The sequence below is a fragment of the Neltuma alba genome, unplaced genomic scaffold (assembly GCF_004799145.2).
Source record: "Neltuma alba isolate B1F8T4 unplaced genomic scaffold, ASM479914v2 tig00003453_pilon, whole genome shotgun sequence".
NCBI classification, from domain to species: domain Eukaryota; kingdom Viridiplantae; phylum Streptophyta; class Magnoliopsida; order Fabales; family Fabaceae; genus Neltuma; species Neltuma alba.
Window position 1 is genome coordinate 17,614 of NW_021633289.1, and position 21,869 is coordinate 39,482.

General features: G+C 32.6%; 4 protein-coding genes across 4 annotated transcripts; all 4 read left to right on the plus strand.

Annotated features, from left to right (window-relative positions):
* The first annotated feature begins 1,130 nt into the window (after positions 1–1,130).
* Positions 1,131–3,135, plus strand: LOC114741626 (cytochrome P450 71A1-like). The gene is made up of 2 exons (XM_028929886.1): positions 1,131–2,042; positions 2,491–3,135. Exons 1-2 carry the CDS (start codon positions 1,131–1,133, stop codon positions 3,133–3,135), a joined length of 1,557 nt encoding a protein of 518 aa, XP_028785719.1.
* An 8,484-nt stretch (positions 3,136–11,619) lies between these two features.
* LOC114741627 (cytochrome P450 71A1-like) lies at positions 11,620–13,541 on the plus strand. Its single transcript, XM_028929887.1, has 2 exons — positions 11,620–12,534; positions 13,536–13,541. The coding sequence occupies exons 1-2, from the start codon at positions 11,620–11,622 to the stop codon at positions 13,539–13,541; spliced, it is 921 nt and encodes a 306-aa protein (XP_028785720.1).
* Positions 13,542–13,782: 241 nt separating this feature from the next.
* LOC114741628 (cytochrome P450 71A1-like) lies at positions 13,783–14,259 on the plus strand. Its single transcript, XM_028929888.1, has one exon. It carries the CDS (start codon positions 13,783–13,785, stop codon positions 14,257–14,259), a length of 477 nt encoding a protein of 158 aa, XP_028785721.1.
* Positions 14,260–18,886: 4,627 nt separating this feature from the next.
* On the plus strand, positions 18,887–20,522 carry LOC114741629 (cytochrome P450 71A1-like). The gene is made up of 2 exons (XM_028929889.1): positions 18,887–19,810; positions 19,890–20,522. Exons 1-2 carry the CDS (start codon positions 18,887–18,889, stop codon positions 20,520–20,522), a joined length of 1,557 nt encoding a protein of 518 aa, XP_028785722.1.
* Positions 20,523–21,869: the final 1,347 nt, after the last annotated feature.

A 21,869-nucleotide genomic window follows, 5' to 3' on the forward strand; every position in this document is an offset into this window, starting at 1 on the left:
CACTCAATGGCCAATAGTAAACAAAGATAAGAAATTAAAATTTCTATTGTTCAACTTCCGGGTTAAAGAAGCTAAGGGTGCAATGATCCTTTCAATTAATTCGTTATAGAAGAAGAAATTGATCATATTGGCGGAATATGCACAGACCATGATGATTGTTCTGTTTTATAGGAAAAATCATATTAAAATTTTTTTTTCCTGTTTAGACCCTGTAGTAGCTGGAATATTCCAAATTAATGAATATTATATATATAACTAAATAATATTATCACCGAAATGAAAATGATGATGATTGTGTTTCCAAGATGGATTATTCTGAAAAATACAATGGCTGAAAAGTTTAGATCTCTTGCGCCTTTCTTAGTGTTTTCATGTTTTTGAAAGCTCCAAATGTTGATATGATTTTGAGTGCCAAAAAAAAGAAAAGCCTTAAGGTTCATTCTTTCTTATACCACATTGTACAGTGGTTGAAAAGAACCGAAAGGTCATTATTTTTAAATTAAACTATTTTTTGGGCCAAAAATGTCAAGTTTATCACTAATTTTGTGTGGCCATGCTTTATACTTGTGTACCAGCTATTTTTTTTTAATTACATTAACAATCTACTTACAAATGAGATCGAAACTGTAACCTTCCATTTATCTAAAAGTTTCAATATCATTTTATCATTCATCATAAGGACATTGGCACATGCAAGCATTTCATTATTACACGTGCATGTGTGTTTGTAATTGTTGGAATATGATACTCCCCTGTTCTTTTTTATAAAATCCGCTTTAGTAGATAAGGATATCTTTAAAAAAAGTACTTTTTTAATATATGTATTACTTTTGACAGTGTATTACTTTTTCCTTGAGTCCATTGTCTAGAACACTAGTTTGAATGGAGTAGTTGAAACTGAAAGACCCGTTGAAATATCACATTAAGAGCTGGTCATTGATAGGCGTATCGAAACTTGCAATTTCAAGTCTTGGTAATTCGTAAGAGCATTTAATGCTAATTTATTTATTATGACTTGTAATAAAAAATATAGAAGCCTTCCTAAACTTGTATATAAATACTGATGGGTACTTTCGTTTTGATATAAAGTGAAACACAGTCTCATTGTTCTTTCATTCATGGAAAGATCAATGGCTGTAGAATTACTAAATCAAAGCCTATGCCTTTCTATATTATGGTGCCTCATCCTCACCATGATTGTGTTTAAGCTCATAATTAGAAGAAGCAACAATAAGCTGAATCTGCCTCCATGCCCTCCAAAATTACCCATTATTGGCAATCTTCATCAGATAGGAGGGCTCTCTCACCGTTCTCTGACATCTTTCTCACAAAAGTATGGCCCTCTTATGTTGCTCCAATTTGGTCAGATTCCAACTCTGGTGGTTTCTTCTGCAAACCTTGTGAGAGAAATGGTCACAATCAACGACCTGGCTTTCTCTTATCGTCCCTCAATGACAGTTCCAGAAATCTATTTCTATGGAGGCAAGGACGTGAGTTTGGGACCCTACGGCGAAGATTGGAGATACAAAAGGAAAATCTCTGTTATTGAATTCCTAAGCTTGAAAAAGGTGAGATCTTTTCAATTCATCAGAGAAGAGGAAGTTTCAAACATGGTTAACAAGATTCGTGAAGCTTGCATGAAGAATAATAATGTAGCAGTGAATCTGGTTAGGATGGTTAGTGCAACCACATGGAACATAAATTTTAGATGTGTTTTTGGCAAGCAGTATGAAACACTAGATGATAAAAGTAACGGTTTTAACGAGATAGTCATGAAAATATTGACTCATTTCAGGGAGTTCAGTTTTGGGGATTACTTCCCGTCATTGTGGTGGATGGATTTTGTTACAGGGCTTGTTCCCAAAGTGAAGGCCAATTTCAGAGAAATGGACGCTTTCATCAACCACGAGATTGAACAACGTAAGAGTGGGAAAAAGAATACTGAGAATAAGGACTTCATAGATGTTTTGGTTCAACTTCAACAAGACGATGATATGCCTGACGTTGGACTCTCCCTAGCTAGCATCAAGACACTGATAACAGTACTTCTCTCTCTCTCTATATGTATATAGTACTCTCTCTTTCTCTCTCTATATATATAACACACAAATAGACGAACACATTTAATCATAAAACATAATGGTCCCGTAAGTTACACTCTTTGAAATAGGGCTAGTACACTTTCTTTGGTCCTATACATAAGCAACATTCTCTCACATAAGTTTAGTCTGTTCTATATATAAGCAACATTTTAATGATTTTTTTTTTCATTTTTACTCCTAATTAATTATATATATATCTCATATTTTTTTCTCACTAATTCTTTTTATATCTGAAAAAAAATATCTCTTACATATTTATTATTTTTGCTTAATTTTAACCAACATTTTTATCTATATATTTAATTTGTTTAGTTGTAGAGAGGAGTAGTAAATGTGTGTGTGTGTGTGAGTGAGTGAGCTAACACATGATGCATTTGAAAAACCACAGGGTATGATTATTGGGGGATTGGAAGCTAATGCAACTATGGTAGAATGGGCTATGGCAGAATTGATGAGACATCCGGAGAAAATGAAGAAAGCACAAGAAGAGGTACGAAGAATTGCAGGGAAGAACAATAAATCAAGAAAAATAATAGAAGAAAACGATGTGAATCAAATGAGCTACTTGAAATGTGTGGTGAAGGAAGCTACGAGACTTCATCCACCTGGTCCTCTTCTTTTCCCAAGGCAAACTAATAGTAGCACTGTGAAACTAGGAGGCTACGATATTCCCCCAAAAACAAGTGTAATTATCAACGCATGGGCAATTCAGAGAGATCCTAATCTCTGGGAAAAACCAGAAGAATTCATACCAGAAAGATTTGAGAATAATGATGTTGATTTCAAAAGCCAAGACTTTGGATTAATACCATTTGGTTTTGGAAGAAGAATTTGTCCTGGGATCTTATTTTCAGTGGCAACGATTGAGTATACACTTGTTAATCTCTTGTATTGGTTTGATTGGAAGCTGCCTGCTCATAATAATGAAAACGGAAAGGACGACATAGATATGAATGAGACAGACGGCCTACTTTCCTCCATGATGCTTTCTCTTCATCTTCACCCAATTCCATATGTACCCCTTTTGCCCTAAATCTTGATATGATCTTAATTATCTCTTAATCGTTTTAGCTTTTCTATGTAGCATGCATGCTGCTGCAATAAATTGCACATTAATTCTGGTGCGTTTGTGTATATTTCCCTCCATTTTATATTTTTGAGTCTCAGTTACCTAATCCACAAACTAAGAAATTTAGTCAATATTAGTTCATATCGTGAAATTACATACTCCCTCCGTCCCTCTTAAACATCTATCATCCTCTCTTCGTATTTACAAGTTGTGTTAAATTTTTATAGCAATTTTTATAATTTTTTTCCTAATTAATTACTTATTTTAATATCCAATATATTTATTATCTCATTTTTCAAACTATCATCTCTCTCCATTTACATTCTCTCTCTCTTTTATAAATAATGATATTTTGGAAAAAGAACTTTTAATTTTTACCTATTTATTGTCTTTAACTAACTTTTAAATCTAAGTGATAGAGTCAATGTTGCTTATAAAAGGGGATTGAGTGAGTATCATCTTTCCAACAATGCTCAAAAATAAATTTAAATTTTCTGGTTATCTTTTAAACCCTCTTTATTCTACCATAACTACTAGTGCCCACTACTCAACAATATAGTATCTATACTAAGGAAACTACTATTAGAAAAAACTATTAATTCTTACATTGATTTCACAAAATGGCTTTGAATATATATATATATATATATATAGAGTACAGAACCCGATGTAAACACATGCATATAGTCGTATATATAAATGCATTTAAAGAAATTATACTCCCCACTTGCCTTATAATTTGATAATGTGAATTTAAAATCTTCAAATTTTAAAAAATGCAACTTAAGGACTTTGGTCTTTTACTTATATTAAAAAAATCTGATTGGCACAAATGCCTTAGTCACTTGTAAATAATCCTATAATATAAGCCTTAGTTTAGAAATCGTGCCACCACTTAAGCAATTTTTGCATATATATTTTTTCGACAATTTTGGTTGTAAACCTTGATAGTGATGCAATGTCCGTTTTCAGATTTGACTGAAACAATTACAGCATTTTTTTATTTTGGAATTTTCATTAAAAAAAAAAAGGTAATATTACCTCTTATCCTTGATTAATACTTCTCCTGTTTTTAATGCAAAACTCAATTAACTAATTTAATTAGATTATGAATGTTAAATTAATTAATATGATAAATTTTTCTAAAATATTAACTAATTTGAGTATATTATGGATTTTAGTTAAATTAGTTAATGTGATAATTTTTTTTAAAACATCTTAATCATCTTCCTTAATTTTGTCCCTTCTTTTCCGACTTAATTATTGTTGAGGGAATAATAAAAAGATTAATTTAGAAAAAAGTTGACAAACATATATGAAATAGGTTTTACATATAAAACTAATATCAACTCTCAAATTAGATCCTACATTAAAAACTGGAGGAATATACGATCTGATACAGTGCAAATTACGTTTTATATTGAACTATAAATTAAATTTTATATTCAGATAAAAATAATAAATTTTATATTCCTCCGATTCTTTTTATAAAAGTCTAAAATTTGAATTGTTTTAATTCTTTTTATAAGATTCTAATTAGAATTTTTTGAACATTTAATATTTTTTTACTATTTTTGTCCCTAATTAATTTTATACTAGTAAAAAGGTTGGCAACTTGATATACTCCATCCAGCTCATAATATAAGAAGTTACTTAACTTTTCTCACATACCAATAAATCAAAGTTTGGTCATTAAATTTGTGCTAAAATGATACAGTTTTGCTATTTTATCCCTACAAAAATGTTAAAATTGCCTTTAAACAAACAACAAACAAACAACAAGCCTTATCCCACTAGGTGGGGTCGGCTACATGAATCACACGACGCCATCGTGCTCTGTCAACAACCCAATCCTTAGATATGTTGTTGATTAGGAGGTCTCGTTCAATGACCTCATTCAGCGTTCTTCTCGGTCTTCCCCTGCCTCTTTTTATGGGACTCCATCTTGTTTGATCCACCCTCCTCACCGGGGCCTCCAAAGGCCTTCTCTGCACATGTCCAAACCATCTTAAGCGATTTTCAACCATTTTCTCTTGGATAGGTGCCACACCGACTCTTGTCCTGATCTTTTCATTTCGAATCCTATCTTTTCTTGTATGACCACACATCCATCTCAACATCCTCATTTCTGCTACTCCGACTTTGTGCTCTTGTTTTCCCTTTATTGCCCAACATTCACTACCATACATCATAGCTGGTCTTATAGCAGTCCGATAAAATTTTCCTTTAAGTTTCTCAGGTACCTTCTTATCGCAAATAACTCCGGTAGCTTTCCTCCACTTTAACCAGCCAGCTTGTATTCTATGAGAAATGTCTCCATCAATTTCCCCATCCTCCTGTATAATGGATCCTAGGTATTTAAACTTTGATACTTGAGGAATAATTTGCTCTCCCATCCTCACCTCCAAATCCCTATTACCTTGCCTCCCTCCAAAATCACAATGCATATATTCTGTTTTGTTCCTACTCAAACGGAAACCTTTCGACTCCAAAGTCCTTCTCCATAACTCCAAACTAGTGTTAATCTCTTCTTTTGATTCCGCCATAAGAACTATATCATCCGCGAAGAGCATGGACTTAGGGATTCTTTCTTGAACAGGTTTAGTTAGAACATCCAGAACAATGTTGAACAAGTACGGACTCAGAGAGGATCCCTGATGTAGGCCAATCTTAATAGGGAAGTCCTTTGTCTCCCCCCCAGGCGTCTTTACACTGGTAGTTACCGCCTTATACATATCTTGTATGACTTTGATATATGCAACCCGTACACCTTTCTTTTCCAAAGCCTTCCACAATACTTCTCTTGGCACACGATCATAAGCCTTTTTCAGGTCAATAAAAACCATATGTAAATCTCTTCTTTTACTTCTATATCTCTCCATTAACCCCCTTAGTAAATAGATTGCTTCCGATGTGGATCTCCCTGGCATAAATCCATATTGGTTTTCCGAAATAGAAGTCTCCAACCTCAATCTATATTCCATCACTTTTTTCCACAACTTCATTGTATGACTCATAAGTTTTATCCCCCTGTAGCTTGCACAGTTTTGAATGTCTCCTTTATTCTTGTAAATAGGAACTAAAATGCTTTTCCTCCACTCATCCGGCATATTTTTAGAGCGTAGAATTTCATTAAAAAGCTTGGTTAGCCACGCCTCCCCCTCATCACCCAAACATTTCCAAACTTCAATAGGGATACCATCAGGCCCAACGGCTTTTCCATTGTCCATTTTCTTGAGAGCCGCCTTAACCTCTCCGATACGTATCCTGCGGTAGAAAGCCAAATTCCGATCATCTTCGTTAATTAGCAAGTCCTGCAAGTCCTGAGTCGCATAATTGCTTCCCTCATTAAACAACTTGTAAAAGTAAGCCTCCCATCTGTCCTTAATATCACCATCAGTAACTAACACTTTACCATCTTCATCCTTTATACACTTTACTTGGTCCAGATCTCTCTTTTTCCTCTCCCTTTGCTTCGCGATCTTGTAAATATTTCTTTCTCCCGTCTTTGTTCCTAACTCCTGATAAAACCCTTCATAAGCTTTAGTACGTGCTTCGCTCACTGCTCTCTTTGTCTCTTTTTTAGCCAACTGATACTTTTCCTGGTTCTCTACACTATTGCACAAGTGTATGGCCTTAAAACAATCTTTTTTCTGTTTGACTTTCTCTTGCACACTCTTATTCCACCACCAAGTCTCCTTATCTCTTTGACCAGGACCTTTGGATTCTCCCAAAATTGCTTTAGCTACCAAACGAACCCTTGAAGCTATCTCTTCCCACATCATGTTTGCATTTCCCTGCAACTCCCAATTCCCTTCCTTCAAAAGAGTCCTTTTGAATAACTCCTGCTTCTCTCCTTTTAACTGCCACCACTTAATCCTGGGTTTTGCCACTTGATGGTACTTTTGCCTGGTACTCTTAAAACATACATCAAGGATAAGTACTCTATGTTGGGCACTCACCCCGTCTCCTGGAATCACTTTGCAATTAGTACACAATCTTCTGTCCGGATTCTTAACCAAAAAGAAATCAATCTGTGATTTTGAGACACCACTTTTGTACGTGATTAAATGCTCCTCTCGCTTCTTAAAACAAGTGTTGACAATCTTAAGATCGTATGCAAGAGAAAAATCGAGAATAGATTGTCCTCCACTATTAAGCTCCCCAAAACCAAAACCACCATGGGCCCCACTGAATTGTCTTGCTTCTTTACCAACATGTCCATTAAGGTCCCCACCAATAAAATTTTTTTCTTCGAGTGGTATGCTTTGAATCAAGCCCTCCATATCTTCCCAAAACTTATCTTTAAGGTGTGTCTCTGCCCCAACCTGAGGTGCATAGGCACTAATGATATTGATAGTATCCTTTCCAACAATTACTCTTAACGATATTATTCTGTCCTCAAACCTTTTAACCTCTACCACGTTTTTTTTCCATGTCCCATCAGTGATGATACCAACCCCATTCCTTGTACTCACCTTTCCTGTGTACCAAAGTTTATACTCTCCAAGTTCCTTGGCAGCTTCTCCAGTCCATTTGGTTTCTTGGAGGCATAAGATATTAATCCTTCTGTCCCTCATAACTTCTGCTACTTCCATAGATTTCTCATTTAACGTCCCAATATTCCAAGTGCCAAATCTAATCTCAGTCTCATGAACTAACTTCTTTAGCCGTCTCCGTCCAAGAGAGTGCGGTAGCCCTTGCTCATTTAACACTACATCCGGGCAACGATGCAGCGGCTCTAGCTCATTTTTCACTGTACTCGAGCCATACAGCGCGTCACATCTGGGCAATGACCTAGCATTAGCATAATTACTTCGTTGATCCATGTTCATGAGATTCGACGGGTTTTTACGTTGGCTGTCGAGGGCCTAACACAATCCTCCTCCTTTATCCGGGCTTGGGACCGGCTATACAACATAGGCGGAGTTGTTAAAATTGCCTTTAACATTACACTTTTATAATTTTTCATCTCTCTGATTTTTTTTCTCCTATATTTAATAGGAGCGAAAGTGAAAAAAAAATCACATTAACTATATTAACAATGTCTTATATTATGGACATAAAGGAGCACTGCATTCTCAAATAAGGGCGTGATTATTGAAAAAAAAATTCATTTCTTACATTCTTACTTTCAATTAATTTTATCTATTATTTAAATCGTGTCATTTGGTTATCAAGCTTTTATAAAAAAACACTGGAGGGAGTATTGAAAACGGGAGCTTGTAGTTTAGAACACTTGTTCCTACACCCTCCTCATTCAACTACACGCTCTAAGTCTGCATGTAATCCCTTCTGCCACGTTTCGCATAACAGACAGTCATTGAAACTTGTAGAAGTGTTAACATTATGTGTGATGGATTCACAGAAAATAAGAAAATACAGTACCCCTCTAGTTTTATTTATAAGTCACTTCCAACATATTTTATACAGACCAAGAAAAACTTTAAATTTCATTAACTTTCATTTTAAAATTCAGTATCTTTTCAACTTTATCCCTATTTGATATACATTATACCTCATATAAACATAATTAATACAATAATAAATAAAGAGTAAAATGATACATCTATACAAAAAATTTCTCTCAATATCCTATAAATAAGACAAAAAATGTCTTCTTTTCTACCCTATAAATAGGACTAGAGTAGTACTATAAGTAATGAGTCAGTCTCAGATCACATGTCCCTCCTCAGGATCGTCCGTGATGAAGACGACGCTTGTAAGCATGCATGTAATCCCTCGCGTCACGTTTCGCATCACAGATAGTCACTGAAACTTGTAAAAGAGCCCGTTTGGATTATCGCCCATGCCATAGCCAGAACGTTCGTTTTTAATTTGAGTGAAAAGTTGGCTAATAAGATTTTGGGAAAATCACAAGAAATTTTTTTTCGCAAAATCACAAATCTAAGACGGTTTACAAGACTTTTGTAGCTTTGGACAACAATCAAATGACAAATGACGATAAATTTTTGACAAAATAACTGATTTACAATTTACTGTTTATTTTTCTGCAATTTTTCCTATGATAGTCATTTTAAAATATTGGAGAAAACTTTTTTCATATTATTATCGTTTATAATGTAGAATTATTTCTAAAAAGTTAATTTTTTGACACTAAAAGGTTGCCGATTGGGCTATAAGCTCCTCGAAGGCGATAAATATTTATTTTAAAAACTCCCTTAAAAGTTATTTTTAATTAATTAAAAGTTTGAAAGAGAGTATCAAATAATGATTCTTATAAAAGGGTGAAATAATTTTAAAAATATTAACTAATGGTAAATAATTTTAATTTTCTCCCGTTAGATCTAATAATCATTAAAATTTACAAAAGTTAAAAATTTTCGTTAAATGAAAGCTACATCATCAACATCTTTCCTTTTCCCACCATTTCTCCCCGACAACCATTCTTCCGATCTCAAGAAAACAAGAATCTTGAGCACAGACGAAAATGGGAAGAAAACAAAATGACTTAAACAAATAAAGCGGCTCGGTTACATAGCTGTGAACATGAGGATTAATTAATTATAGAGTAATTTTGGAGGAATCAGTAAGAGCAAAATACTCCACCAATACATGATTCAAAACCTAAAAAAAAAAAAACTACAAGTACTTTTAAATTAATTTTTTCAATAATTCAATGCCTCTAATAATAAAAAAGATGAAGAAAGTAGCACTAAATATATACTAATGCATGAAAATACTCCACCAAGTTTAAAATATAGAAGTCCAGTTTATCTAAGAGTATTGTCATCGTCTGAGAATTTAGTGCCTGTTTGGATTCACTTAAAAATGACTTATAAGCTCCTTATGGACCAAAACTTATCCAATTTTTGTTGCATTTGGTTTCACTTTTGGCCCATCCTACTTTTAAGCCAAAAGTAGCTTATTTTCCACGATTGGCATAAGCTGATGAAAGCTACTTTTATGTGCTTATTGGTTGGGAAATGAGAAAGCCAGCAAGGGGTGGTGGAGCGAAGGGGAATGGAATGATGGAGAACATCTGGACTAGGAAAAAAAAAAAGAGTCAAACTAACATGAGAAAATGAACTGAATAAAAAAACAGGAATCTGATAAAATTTAAAATATTAGTATTTGATTTAAAGTTTTTTTTTGCTGAGAATTAATTTTTTTATCTCATATATATAGTATAATATATTAGTATTTTTATCACTTTATATTTAAAATGGTTTCTCTAAATTTTGAAATTTAATTCACTCATTAAATTTCACTTTTTCATATTAAATGATTTTAAATTTATTGTACTATGTAAAATCATTTTTTTAATCATGTTTCATTATTTATTAAAACTCATACCTATTGTGGTCATTCTACAACCAAACTTACTTTTACTCAACGATAATCCAAACAACATTTTATCAATCTCACTTTTACAAACTAACTTTTCTGAACTCCAATCCAAACACAATTCAACTTATCCAATTTAGCTTTTACCTAACTTCACTTTTTCATAAGCCAAATTGACAATAAGCTACTTTTTTAATCGCTGATCCAAAAGAACCCTTAAATGTATAGAGTAAATTAAAATAAAAAAAATTTAATAGTGTTTAACATATTATTAAATGTAGGACTTATGTTCTGGGGAAATTAACTGGGAGAAAAGGAGTTAGATGCTGACGTTAAATCGTTGGCCCAAAAAAAGACGATGACATTAAATCTGTTAAAGATGTGTTCACAATTTCTCACTTACCACTCTGGTACTTATTAAAGTATTTCTTATTTGTAGAAGTTTCTCATATACTAAAGAGAGTATCAAATAGATTAAAGTTTTTATTTTTGCTTTTAAAGGAAAATTAATTTGAGAGTTCTAGTTTTATCAAATTTTGAATCAAGCCTTTGGAGTTTTTTTTTATCTTTTTATTCCGTCTTTATTATTTGCTCAGTTAGCCATGCAGGTCCTTCTTCATATGCCGTTACACCAGGTGCAGATCCAACTAAGCACAATCGCTAACATAAAAAGGAGAGAATCACAAATAAAAGGGCCATCAAAGCATAAAAGTTCATCTCCTCCGTCAAGGGGAAAGAAGTGCTTCTCCAAGTAAATGACCTGCAAAGTGTCATTTTGAGCATTTAGCTGCCTTCTGCAACTCGCAATCAATGTCTCCATCCAGAATTTCTATATGGGCCATGGTTCAGGTCCATTTTCTTGAGTCCATTATGAAGAACATTAGTTTGAATAGAGTCGTTGAATATCGCATTAAATGCTGGTCACTGATAGGTGCATCGAAACTCGCAATTTTTTTTTTGGGTCAAAGAAACTTGCAATTTTGAAGTGTTGGTAATTTAGGTGCATTAAATAATAATTTATTACGAGTTGTAATAAATATAGAAGCCTTCCTAAACTTGTATAAATAAGGATGGGGTTTTTTCATTTGATATAAAGTGAAACATAGTTTCATTGTTCTTTCACAATTGATGGAAAGATCAATGGCTGCAGAATTACCAAATCAAAACCTATGCCTCTCTATGTTGTCGTGTCTCATCTTCACCATGATTATTGTGTTTAAGCTCATAAGTAATAGAGGAAGCAATAAGCTCAATCTGCCTCCATGTCCTCCTAAATTACCCATTATTGGCAATCTTCATCAGATGGGAACGTTCTCTCATCGCTCTTTGGGATCTTTCTCAGATAAGTATGGCCCTCTTATGTTGCTCCAGCTTGGTCAGATTCCAACTCTGGTAATTTCTTCTGCAAATATTGTGAGAGAAATGGTCACTAACAGCGACATGGCTTTCTCTTATCGTCCCTTAATGACAGTTGCAGAAATCTACTTCCATGGAGGCAAGGACGTGAGCTTTGGACCCTATGGCGAAGACTGGAGATACAAAAGGAAAATCTCTGTTGTTGAATTCCTCAGCTTGAAAAAGGTCAGATCTTTTCAATTCGTTAGGGAAGAGGAAGTTTCAAACTTGGTTAACAAGATTCGTGAAGCTTGCATGAAGAAGAATGCGCCAGTGAATCTGGTTAAGATGCTTAATGCAACCACATGGAACATAAATTTTAGATGTGTTTTTGGGAGAAAGTATGAAAGCCTAGACGATAAAAGTAACAGATTTGGAGAGTTAGTGATGAAAATGTTGAGTCATTTCAGAGAGTTCAGTTTTGGGGATTACTTCCCGTCATTGTGGTGGATGGATTTTGTTACAGGGCTTGTTCCCAAAGTGAAGGCCAATTTCAGAGAATTGGACGCTTTCGTCAACCACGAGATTGAACAACGTAAGAGTGAGAAAAGGAATACTGATGAGGATAAGGACTTCGTAGATATTTTGGTTGAACTTCAACAAGACGATGATATGCCTGACATTGGACTCTCCCTAGCTAGCATCAAGACACTGATAATAGTACTCTCTCTCCCTATATATATCATACAAATAGATAAGGAGTGTTTGGATAAAATCAAAAGTATGATTTTAAAAGTGTTTTTACGGTATACGAAATAAATATGTGGAGGAGTTTGTCTCGTTTTACAGAAAAGTGCTTCTAAGAAGCACTTTTGGTGCTTCCAAACACCTCCTTAATCATAAAACATAGTAGTCTCATAAGTTTCACTCTTTGAAACAGGGCTAGCATACTCTATCTGGTATTTTTTGTCATTTGCAGGAGAAGATTTTGGTTTTTTTTTATATATCATTTGTACCTTTTTTAATGCGTCATTCCCAATTCTACCTTAATTAATTATAGTAAAGGTGAAGATAAAGGGAATGGGTGAGAGAAAATATATTACTCCTCCGGTCCTTATTATAAGACCCAATTTGACTTTTTATTTGGTCCTAATTATAAGACCCAATCCATTTTTTCTCTTATATTTATGCATTTTTTTCCAACATAATCCTTCTAATAATGATAGTTTTAGCCAATATACTTAATTAGCAAGGATATTTTAGGAATGATAACACTTATTTATTATAAATAACCAACTTAACTTACTTCCTTAATCTCCTCAAATAAGTCAATTGGATCTTATAATTAGGACCGGAGGAGTAGCATTTATCACATTTTTCCCAATATTCATATCTCTTTAATAAGGGCAAAAGTGAAAGATTTCATCTGCTATTTAAAGTTCTTCTTAGTAGGTGAAAAACTCCTGCAAATAACAAATAATAAGGACCAAATTAGCATATGACCAACATTCTCTCACACATATAAGCAACATTTTTTTTATTGTTTGAAAATTTTGATGAGTTTTTTATTTTATTTTTTACTCTTAATTAATTATACGTCTCTCTCATGTCTTTTTCTCATCAATTATTTTTTATATCTGGGGGAAAAAAATTAAATCTTCTCCATATTTATTGCTTTTGAATAATTTTAACTAATATTTTTATCTGTATAATTTGGTTAGATGTAACTTAGTTATATATAGGATTGGAAGGAGCAGATATGCGAGCGAGCTAACACATGATGCATTTGAACAATCACAGGGTATGATTGGAGGGGGATTGGAAGCTAATTCAACTGTCACGGAATGGGCTATGGCAGAATTGATGAGACATCCTGAGAAAATGAAGAAAGCCCAAGAAGAGGTGCGAAGAATTACAGGGAAGAATAATAAATCAAGAAAAATAATAGACGAAGACAAAGTGAATCAAATGAGCTACTTGAAATGTGTGGTGAAGGAATCTATGAGACTTCATCCACCTGGTCCTCTTCTTTTCCCAAGGCAAACTAGCAGCACTGTGAAACTAGTAGGCTACGATATTCCCCCAAAAACAAGTGTAATTATCAACGCATGGGCAATTCAGAGAGATCCTAGTCAGTGGGAAAAGCCAGAAGAATTCATACCAGAAAGATTTGAGAATAATGAGGTTGATTTCAAGGGCCAAGACTTTGGGTTAATACCATTTGGTTTTGGAAGAAGAATTTGTCCTGGGATCTTATTTTCAGTTGCAGCGATTGAGTATACACTTGTTAATCTCTTATATTGGTTTGATTGGAAGCTGCCTGCTCATAATAATAATGATGATGGAAAGGACGACATAGATATCAGTGAGGCAGACGGCCTACTTTCCCCCATGAAGCTTTCTCTTCATCTTCAGCCAATTCCATATGTACCCCTTTTGCCCTAAAACTTGATGATCTTGTATGTCTTGATCGTTTTCGCTTTTCTATAAATAAGTCATGCTATATGTTGCATGCTGCTGCAATAAATTAAATTATATATTCCGGTGTGTTTGTTCTGCAGTAAATTATATATAGTCTCTCTCCGTTGGCAAAAAAATAGTCTCTCCATTTTTATATGAATCACATTTAATTAATTCACACAAATCAAGAAATTTAGTCAAAATTAGTCCATGTCCTCAAATTACATCATCTTGTTCCAACAATACTCAAAAATAAATTTAAATCTTTGGTTGTACTCCATCCGTTCCTTATTATAAGAGACGAATAACCGAATTACGTTGATAAAAAAATTAGTTAAAAACAATCAATGTGTAAAAAGTATAATTTTTTTTCCACAAATGCCCTCATTAATAAAGAGAGAGAGTATGAGAGAGAACAATTAAATTATTAAAAGAAAGAGAAGTGGGAGGAAGAGAGAGTATGAGTTGGAGATAATAAATATGGATAAAATAGGAAATCAACACAAAAAAGTAGAGACAACTTGTAAGTGTCTCTTATATATAGGAACATGCTATAAGCATCAAATGTCTCTTATAATAAGGAACAGAGAGAGTATCTTTTAATTCCTCTTTCCACCATAACGACTCAACAATATCTATACTAAGGAAACTACTAGAAAAGCTATTGACTCTTACATAGATTTTACAAAATGGCTTTGAATAGATGTAGTACAAATTTTGATGAGCGCAGCACACATATAGTATATAGTCGTATATATGAATGCTTTTAAAGACATTCTACCCCCTACTTGCCTTATAATTTGGGGAAATGAAATTTTGGAATTATATTCCCCTCTAAGAAATAACTATCAGAAGCACAGGATTCAAAATATTAGTTAATAAATTTAGTTAAAAGAGATAAATGTGTAAGATACTAGTATATCTTGTATTGTTCTATATATAGGGCAGAGAAAGAAGAAAATGTTTTGTCCTATTTGTAAGATAAAGAATTTTTTTTTTATATGAATGTAAAATTTTATCTTTCATTTATTATTGTATCGATTTTTTTCTTGCAAAATATAATGTATATTACATAGGGATGAAGTTAAAGAGTTATTGTATTTTTAATGAGAGTTAATAAAAAAGTTTTCTTGATATGTGTGAAACGTGTTGAAGGTAACCTATAAATAGAACCAAATAACTACATATTTCATACTAGTTTAAAATTTCAGACAACAATGACTTGTTTAACACTACTTTAAAAAAAAAATTATTTTTTATAAATAGAGATAGAAGAGTAATAATAAATAAAGATGATAATGGAAATTTAATATCTTGAAATTTAAAAAGGTAACTTAAGGACTTTGGTCTTTTACTTATACACACACACTGAAAAAATCTGATTGGCACAAATGCCTTACTCCACATATAAATTGGAAATACTACTCCCTCTGTTCCTTATTATAAGAGACACTTGATGCTTATGTCATGTTCCTATATATAAGAGACACTTACAAGTTGTCTCTACTTTTTTGTGTTGATTTACTATTTTACCCATATTTATTATCTCCAACTCACACTCTCTCTCCCTCCCACTTCTCTTTCTTTTAATAATTTAATTATTCTCTCTCATGCTCTCTCTCCTTATTAATGAGGGCATTTTTGGAAAAAAATTATACTTTTTATACATTGATTGTTCTTAACTAACTTTAACTATTTTTTTGATCAACGTACTTCGGTTATTTGTCTCTTATAATAAGGAACGGAGGGAGTATAATATATGAGCCCTAGTTTGGAAACCGTGCTTGCATGTCATTTAACTACAACCTCCTCATTCAATTACTACACCCTCTAAGTTTGCATGTAATCCCTTGTGCCACGTTTTGCATAACAGACAGTCTTGAAACTTGTAGAAATGTTAACATTATGTGTGATGCATTCACAGAAAATACAGTAATAATTTATGACTCAGTCTCAGATCAGATGTCCCTTCTCAGGATATCCTACATGAGGACATTTGTAACCATGCATGTAATCCCTTTTGTCACGTTTCTCGTAACAGATAGTCATTCGAACTTGTGAAAAAGATTACTCCTCTGGTCTTGTATATAGAACAGAGAGAAAAAATTATTTTTGGGTCTTATTTATAGGGTGCACAAAAAATTTTTTTGTATAAATATATAATTTTATCTTTTATTTATTATTATATTGATTTTGTTCAGATGAGACATAATATATATTAAATAGAGATAAACTTAAAAAGTTGTTGAATTTTAAATGAAAGATAATGAAATTTAAGATTTTTCTTGATCTGTGTAAAACATGCTAAAAATGACTTATAAATAGGATTAGAAGAGTATTTGAATTGCCCATGCGATAGCCAAAACGTCCGTTTTTTAATGAAAAGTTGGTTATAATATTTTCTTATGTCTGGATGACTTTTAGGTAAAATCACTACTTAGCTTACTGATAAAACTCATTTTAAAGTTGAAGTGCGTGTTTGTTTTAGCCTTTTATCATCATTGAGTTAAAACTTCATTCGCATGCTTATTTTATACACCATAAAAAATCACTTCCAAATAATTAATCTAAACCCTCTTTTCACACACCCACCTGACTTCAAGACCAAGCTCTTAGAAGGCTGTAAATATTCATTTAGAAACAAATTTAGTTAAAATTTATTTTTAATTAATTAAAAATTTAAAAGAGAATATCTAACAAAGAATATTTATAAAAGGGTAAAATAATTTTTAAAATATTAATTAATGTCTTAATTGATGGTAAATAATTTAGAGAAAATTAATTTAATTAATTTAGTGCAAAATAATGCAAGAATGGGGAAGGAAAAGATGTCCACGAATAAGCAACGAAGAGAGAAAAGCTCGCCCAGGGGCTTTGTGGAAGGAAAAAGAAGGAGGAGATGTGTTTTCTTTCATTTAACGAAAAATTTTAATACCGTTGCTCGCTATTTAATAGTTTTAAATCTCAGGATTATTTTAAAAGACCTCATAAAAAGAAAAAGCTGATTCAAAACTTTAAAAAAGAAACACTATAAACACTTTCAAATTAGTTTTCCGAATAATTTAATGCGTCTAATAAAAAAATGAAGAAAGTAGTGCTAATGATGCATGAAAATACTCAACTAAGTTCCAAAAAAAAAAATTCACGCATATTAAAAGGTTTCCGTCACAGGATAATTTTAACACACACAATTAGCTCTTATGAAAAATTAACTTTTTTTTTTTCAAGTTTCCCCTCAGTCGCAACTAACATCCATATATAATTTCCCTTGCATAATTACTTAGTACGCATTAACCAACACTTGACAAGATATTTCTTAAGATTACAAATGTCTTTTATTTTGGACTAATAATAGATCCTCATTTGATGCTCATAGGTGCTCATCGCTGTATATAATAAAATATCAACCAAATGCTCCAAGTTTAAAAGTTTTAGTTTACAATTTTTTCAGTGACGGATTTATTTTTTTAGGAAGTGTCACTTATAAGATTTTGTTTATTTTAAATTTTATATCTATTAAAATAAGAAATTATTTAAAACATTAAAAAATTTAAATTAAATCTAGATCATTTAAAATTAATATGAATAGTCTAGATTAAGATGAACACTCTATGCTTATCATTGTACTGGGCATGGAATGTGCTCTCCTAATAATAGCTCGTAAAAAATTTCTTACATCGCTAATGAAGAAAAAAAATATCTTACATTATGAATGAGGGAGTATTTCGTCAAACATTCCTAGTATGGAAACTATAAATCTGTTTTTATTATGCCTCATAAGATTTTTATCTATGCAGTGTTTTATCATGCCCAGATATATATATATATATATATATATATATAATATAGGATTGTTTTATCTTATGCAGTACAAATCCTATGAAAAATCATGCCAAACGTACACTATATTTCATTTTATTAAAATCTTAAACTGTCAGAATTTATGTGGGCAATTGAATAAAAAACTAATCTTTCTCCAAGTATTTCTTTCTTTCTAACAAAGTGTTCATGTCTATAAGAAAATTTATTATAACAAAAAAGCAATAAGAAATACTTAAATTAAGGTTAGGTGTTCGGCCAAAGAAAAAAAATTAAGGTTAGGTGAGTAGTAAAGCAGGCATTTAATAAATTTTCTTTCAGTCCATAATATATGCCCAAATTAATATATTTATTGTGAATTCATGTACTTGAGAAATTTTAAAGTTCATTGAAAGATAACTAATCCTTATTTACTATCTTCTGTCCTTGATCTAAAAGATAGATAATTAATTTGGAAATATTAATAAATATTGTCTTTCCTAAAATATTCTTATTAAAATATACATTACAATAAAAACATTTTAATATATACAATCACAATAGGGACAACTTTAGAAAAATATAAGTAAATATGAAAAACAAAATGGATTCGAATCTTATATTTAAGACTAAATTGAATCTTCAACTAGTTTTTGTATTTAACATAGAAGGTAGTATCATTGTTCATGTTCTTGAGTTTCATGAGTCTACAAGCTGGCTTCTATAACTAAGCATATTGGAAGCAAGTAAAGAAAAAAAGCAAGCGAACATCGATCGATCTGTTGGAAGCTGTCTCGTCCAATTGGAAGGAGCAATGGCGGCTATGGAGCTAAATCAAAACCTTTACCTCTCTTTCTTTTGGTGCCTCATCTTTATCGTCCTCGCATTTAAACTCACAAGAAAAAGAACCAAACCCAACTTCCCTCCTTCTCCTCCAAAATTACCCATCATTGGCAATCTTCATCAGATAAGCACACCATTTCATCAATCTCTCAGATCTCTCTCAAGCAAGTATGGCCCTCTTATGTTACTGCATCTAGGCCAAGTTCCAACTGTGGTGGTTTCTTCTGCAGATCTTGCCAGAGAAATGGCCAAAACCAGTAATGACATTGTTTTCTCTTCCCGTCGTTCAATCACAGCCGCAAAAATCCTTTTCTACGGATGCAATGATGTGATTTCTGCACCCTATGGCGAAGGATGGAAACTGAGAAGAAAAATCTCTATCACAGAATTCTTGAGCCCCAGAAAGGTGAAATCTTTTCAATACATAAGTGAAGAGGAAGTTTCAAACTTGGTTAATAAGATTCGTGATGAGGCACGCAATAGCAAGAATGATGGGTTGCCTGTATCAGTAAATCTGATTCAGATGCTGATTGAAACTCTGAACAATGTACTGTGTAGATGTATTTTTGGCCATAAATGTGAAACTTCAGATGGTGAAAGCAGTAGGTTAAGGGAGATAATGATGGAAATGATGCATGAATTCGGAGAATTCAGTTTTGGGGATTTCTTCCCTTCATTGTGGTGGATGGATTGTTTTAAAGGACTTATTCCAAAAATGAAGGCCACTTCTAAAGAATTAGAAGCTTTAATACTCCACGAGATTGAACAACATAAAAGTAAGAGAAGGAATAATACTCATGAGAATAAAGACCTTTTGGATATTCTGCTTGAACTTCAACAAAATGGTATCATTCGCTCTGATCTCTCCCTAGTTAGCATCAAGGCAATCATAGTGGTATATATATCTCTCTCCCTCTCTAAAATATACATATATATGTAGGAGACATGCATTTTTAATTATCTCAAAATTGCAGAATATGTTTGCAGCAGGAATTGACACTACTTCAACTACAATGGAATGGGCTATGGCAGAGATGATGAAACATGCAGAGAAAATGAAGCGAGCACAAGAAGAGGTACGAGGAATTGTGGGGTATAAAACAAGAATAGATGAAACTGATGTTAATCAGATGAGATACTTGAAATGTGTGGTGAAAGAAACTCTAAGGTTACATCCTGCTGGTCTTATTCCAAGAGAAACTAATAACAGTGTGAAGCTAGGAGGGCACGATATTCCCCCAAAAACAAACATCCTTGTCAATCCATTTGCAATTCACAGGGATCCAAATCACTGGGAGAGGCCTGAAGAGTTTGTTCCAGAGAGATTTGAGAACAGTGAAGTTGATTTCAAAGGCCAAGACTTTGAGTTTATTCCCTTTGGTTTTGGAAGAAGAGGGTGTCCTGGACTATACTTTGGGGTTGCTTCAGTTGAATATACGCTTGCTAATCTCTTATATTGGTTCGATTGGAAGTTTCCTGATGATGATGGAACTGCTATGACTTATGGAAAGGACATAGACATGAGTGAGGCAGATGGCCAAGCTATTCGCAAGAAGATACAGCTTCTTCTTCATCCAATTCCATACTCCTTTTGTCCAAAAACTTGACATTAATATGCCTTCATCTTGTTCAGTTCTCTGTGATTAAGTGTTCCTGGATTCGAGTTCTTCCTGTGAGTTCTGTGTCTATCTTCTCCTGAAGGAATAATAATTTAAACATGTTTTATTGTGAAAAAATATATTTTCTTTTGCTAGTGGCCTCTCTGAAGTACTTGGCTGGTTTATTCTATTTGCTCATCTTGATCAGGATGATTAGCCTTTCATTTTCGGCATACTCGTGTATAAATCCCTTAGAATGCACAAGAAACTGTAATATTTAAGAGATGTTTTCGTTTTTTCCTCCTTTTCTTTCTTTCTTTCCTTCTTCTTTCTTTCTTTCTTTTTTTTTTTTTCAGATAATACTGGATAACGTCAATATGAAAATAGACAAGTACAAATACCAACTAATGGCAATAATATTAATGGGACATACTTATAAGTCAACCACCCCTTATTTACGAAGATCCACTAATTAACAACGCTGATAAGAGAAAAGATGGCGGAGATTTGCAATTAAACGGGCACATTTTTTTTAATTAGCAAGATGTTTAGCAATTAGCAGCACGTGAAGTCCAAAAGGGAAAAAATGGGGGTGCTTAAGTTTTTTCAACTTAAAAAAATCAATTCTTATTTGTCAAATAGAGTCCGTTTATGAACAATAATATACATAATAATAATATGAAACATATATAAAGTTGTTCAGTTGATTATGAGAAAATAAAACAAATAAGATTTCTGAAAAATTATATCATTTATAAATCATGACTAATACAATTTATTTCAACTCTTTACATTTATAATTAAAAATTATGAAAAAAATAATGTCATTAAATATTTACAATTTATTAATATTTATTTGTTATATTAGAATTTTAATATATATATATATAACATTTTCAAAAATATATATTTAATTATGTCCATGAATTAAAACGTTATTTCAGAGGGCAAAAACTAAATGCCTGAACACACTGGTCATTGTGCATGTGATGAATATTGCAGACACTTGTCAACTTGCATGTAATTTTTTTTTTTTTTTAACACCCTAGCACACATGCATGCAATTCATTCTCAGAATAACACGTAATTAAGCTTCTCTTCTGTGATTCTGTCAGCGTCTTGAACCTCCAGTCATGAACATGAGCTGGTTAAAGATTTAATCTAATCTTAAATACTGCCTCTGGTGTTTAATTTAATATAAAAATTAGTTTTATTTTTAATTTGATACTAAATGTAATATTACAATTCACTTTATATCTCATATTTATCTATTTTTTCAAAACAGTCCTTATAGTAGTTGCATATGTTAAAGATTTTATTAAATAACAGTTCTAGCTAGTTAATACACATGATTAG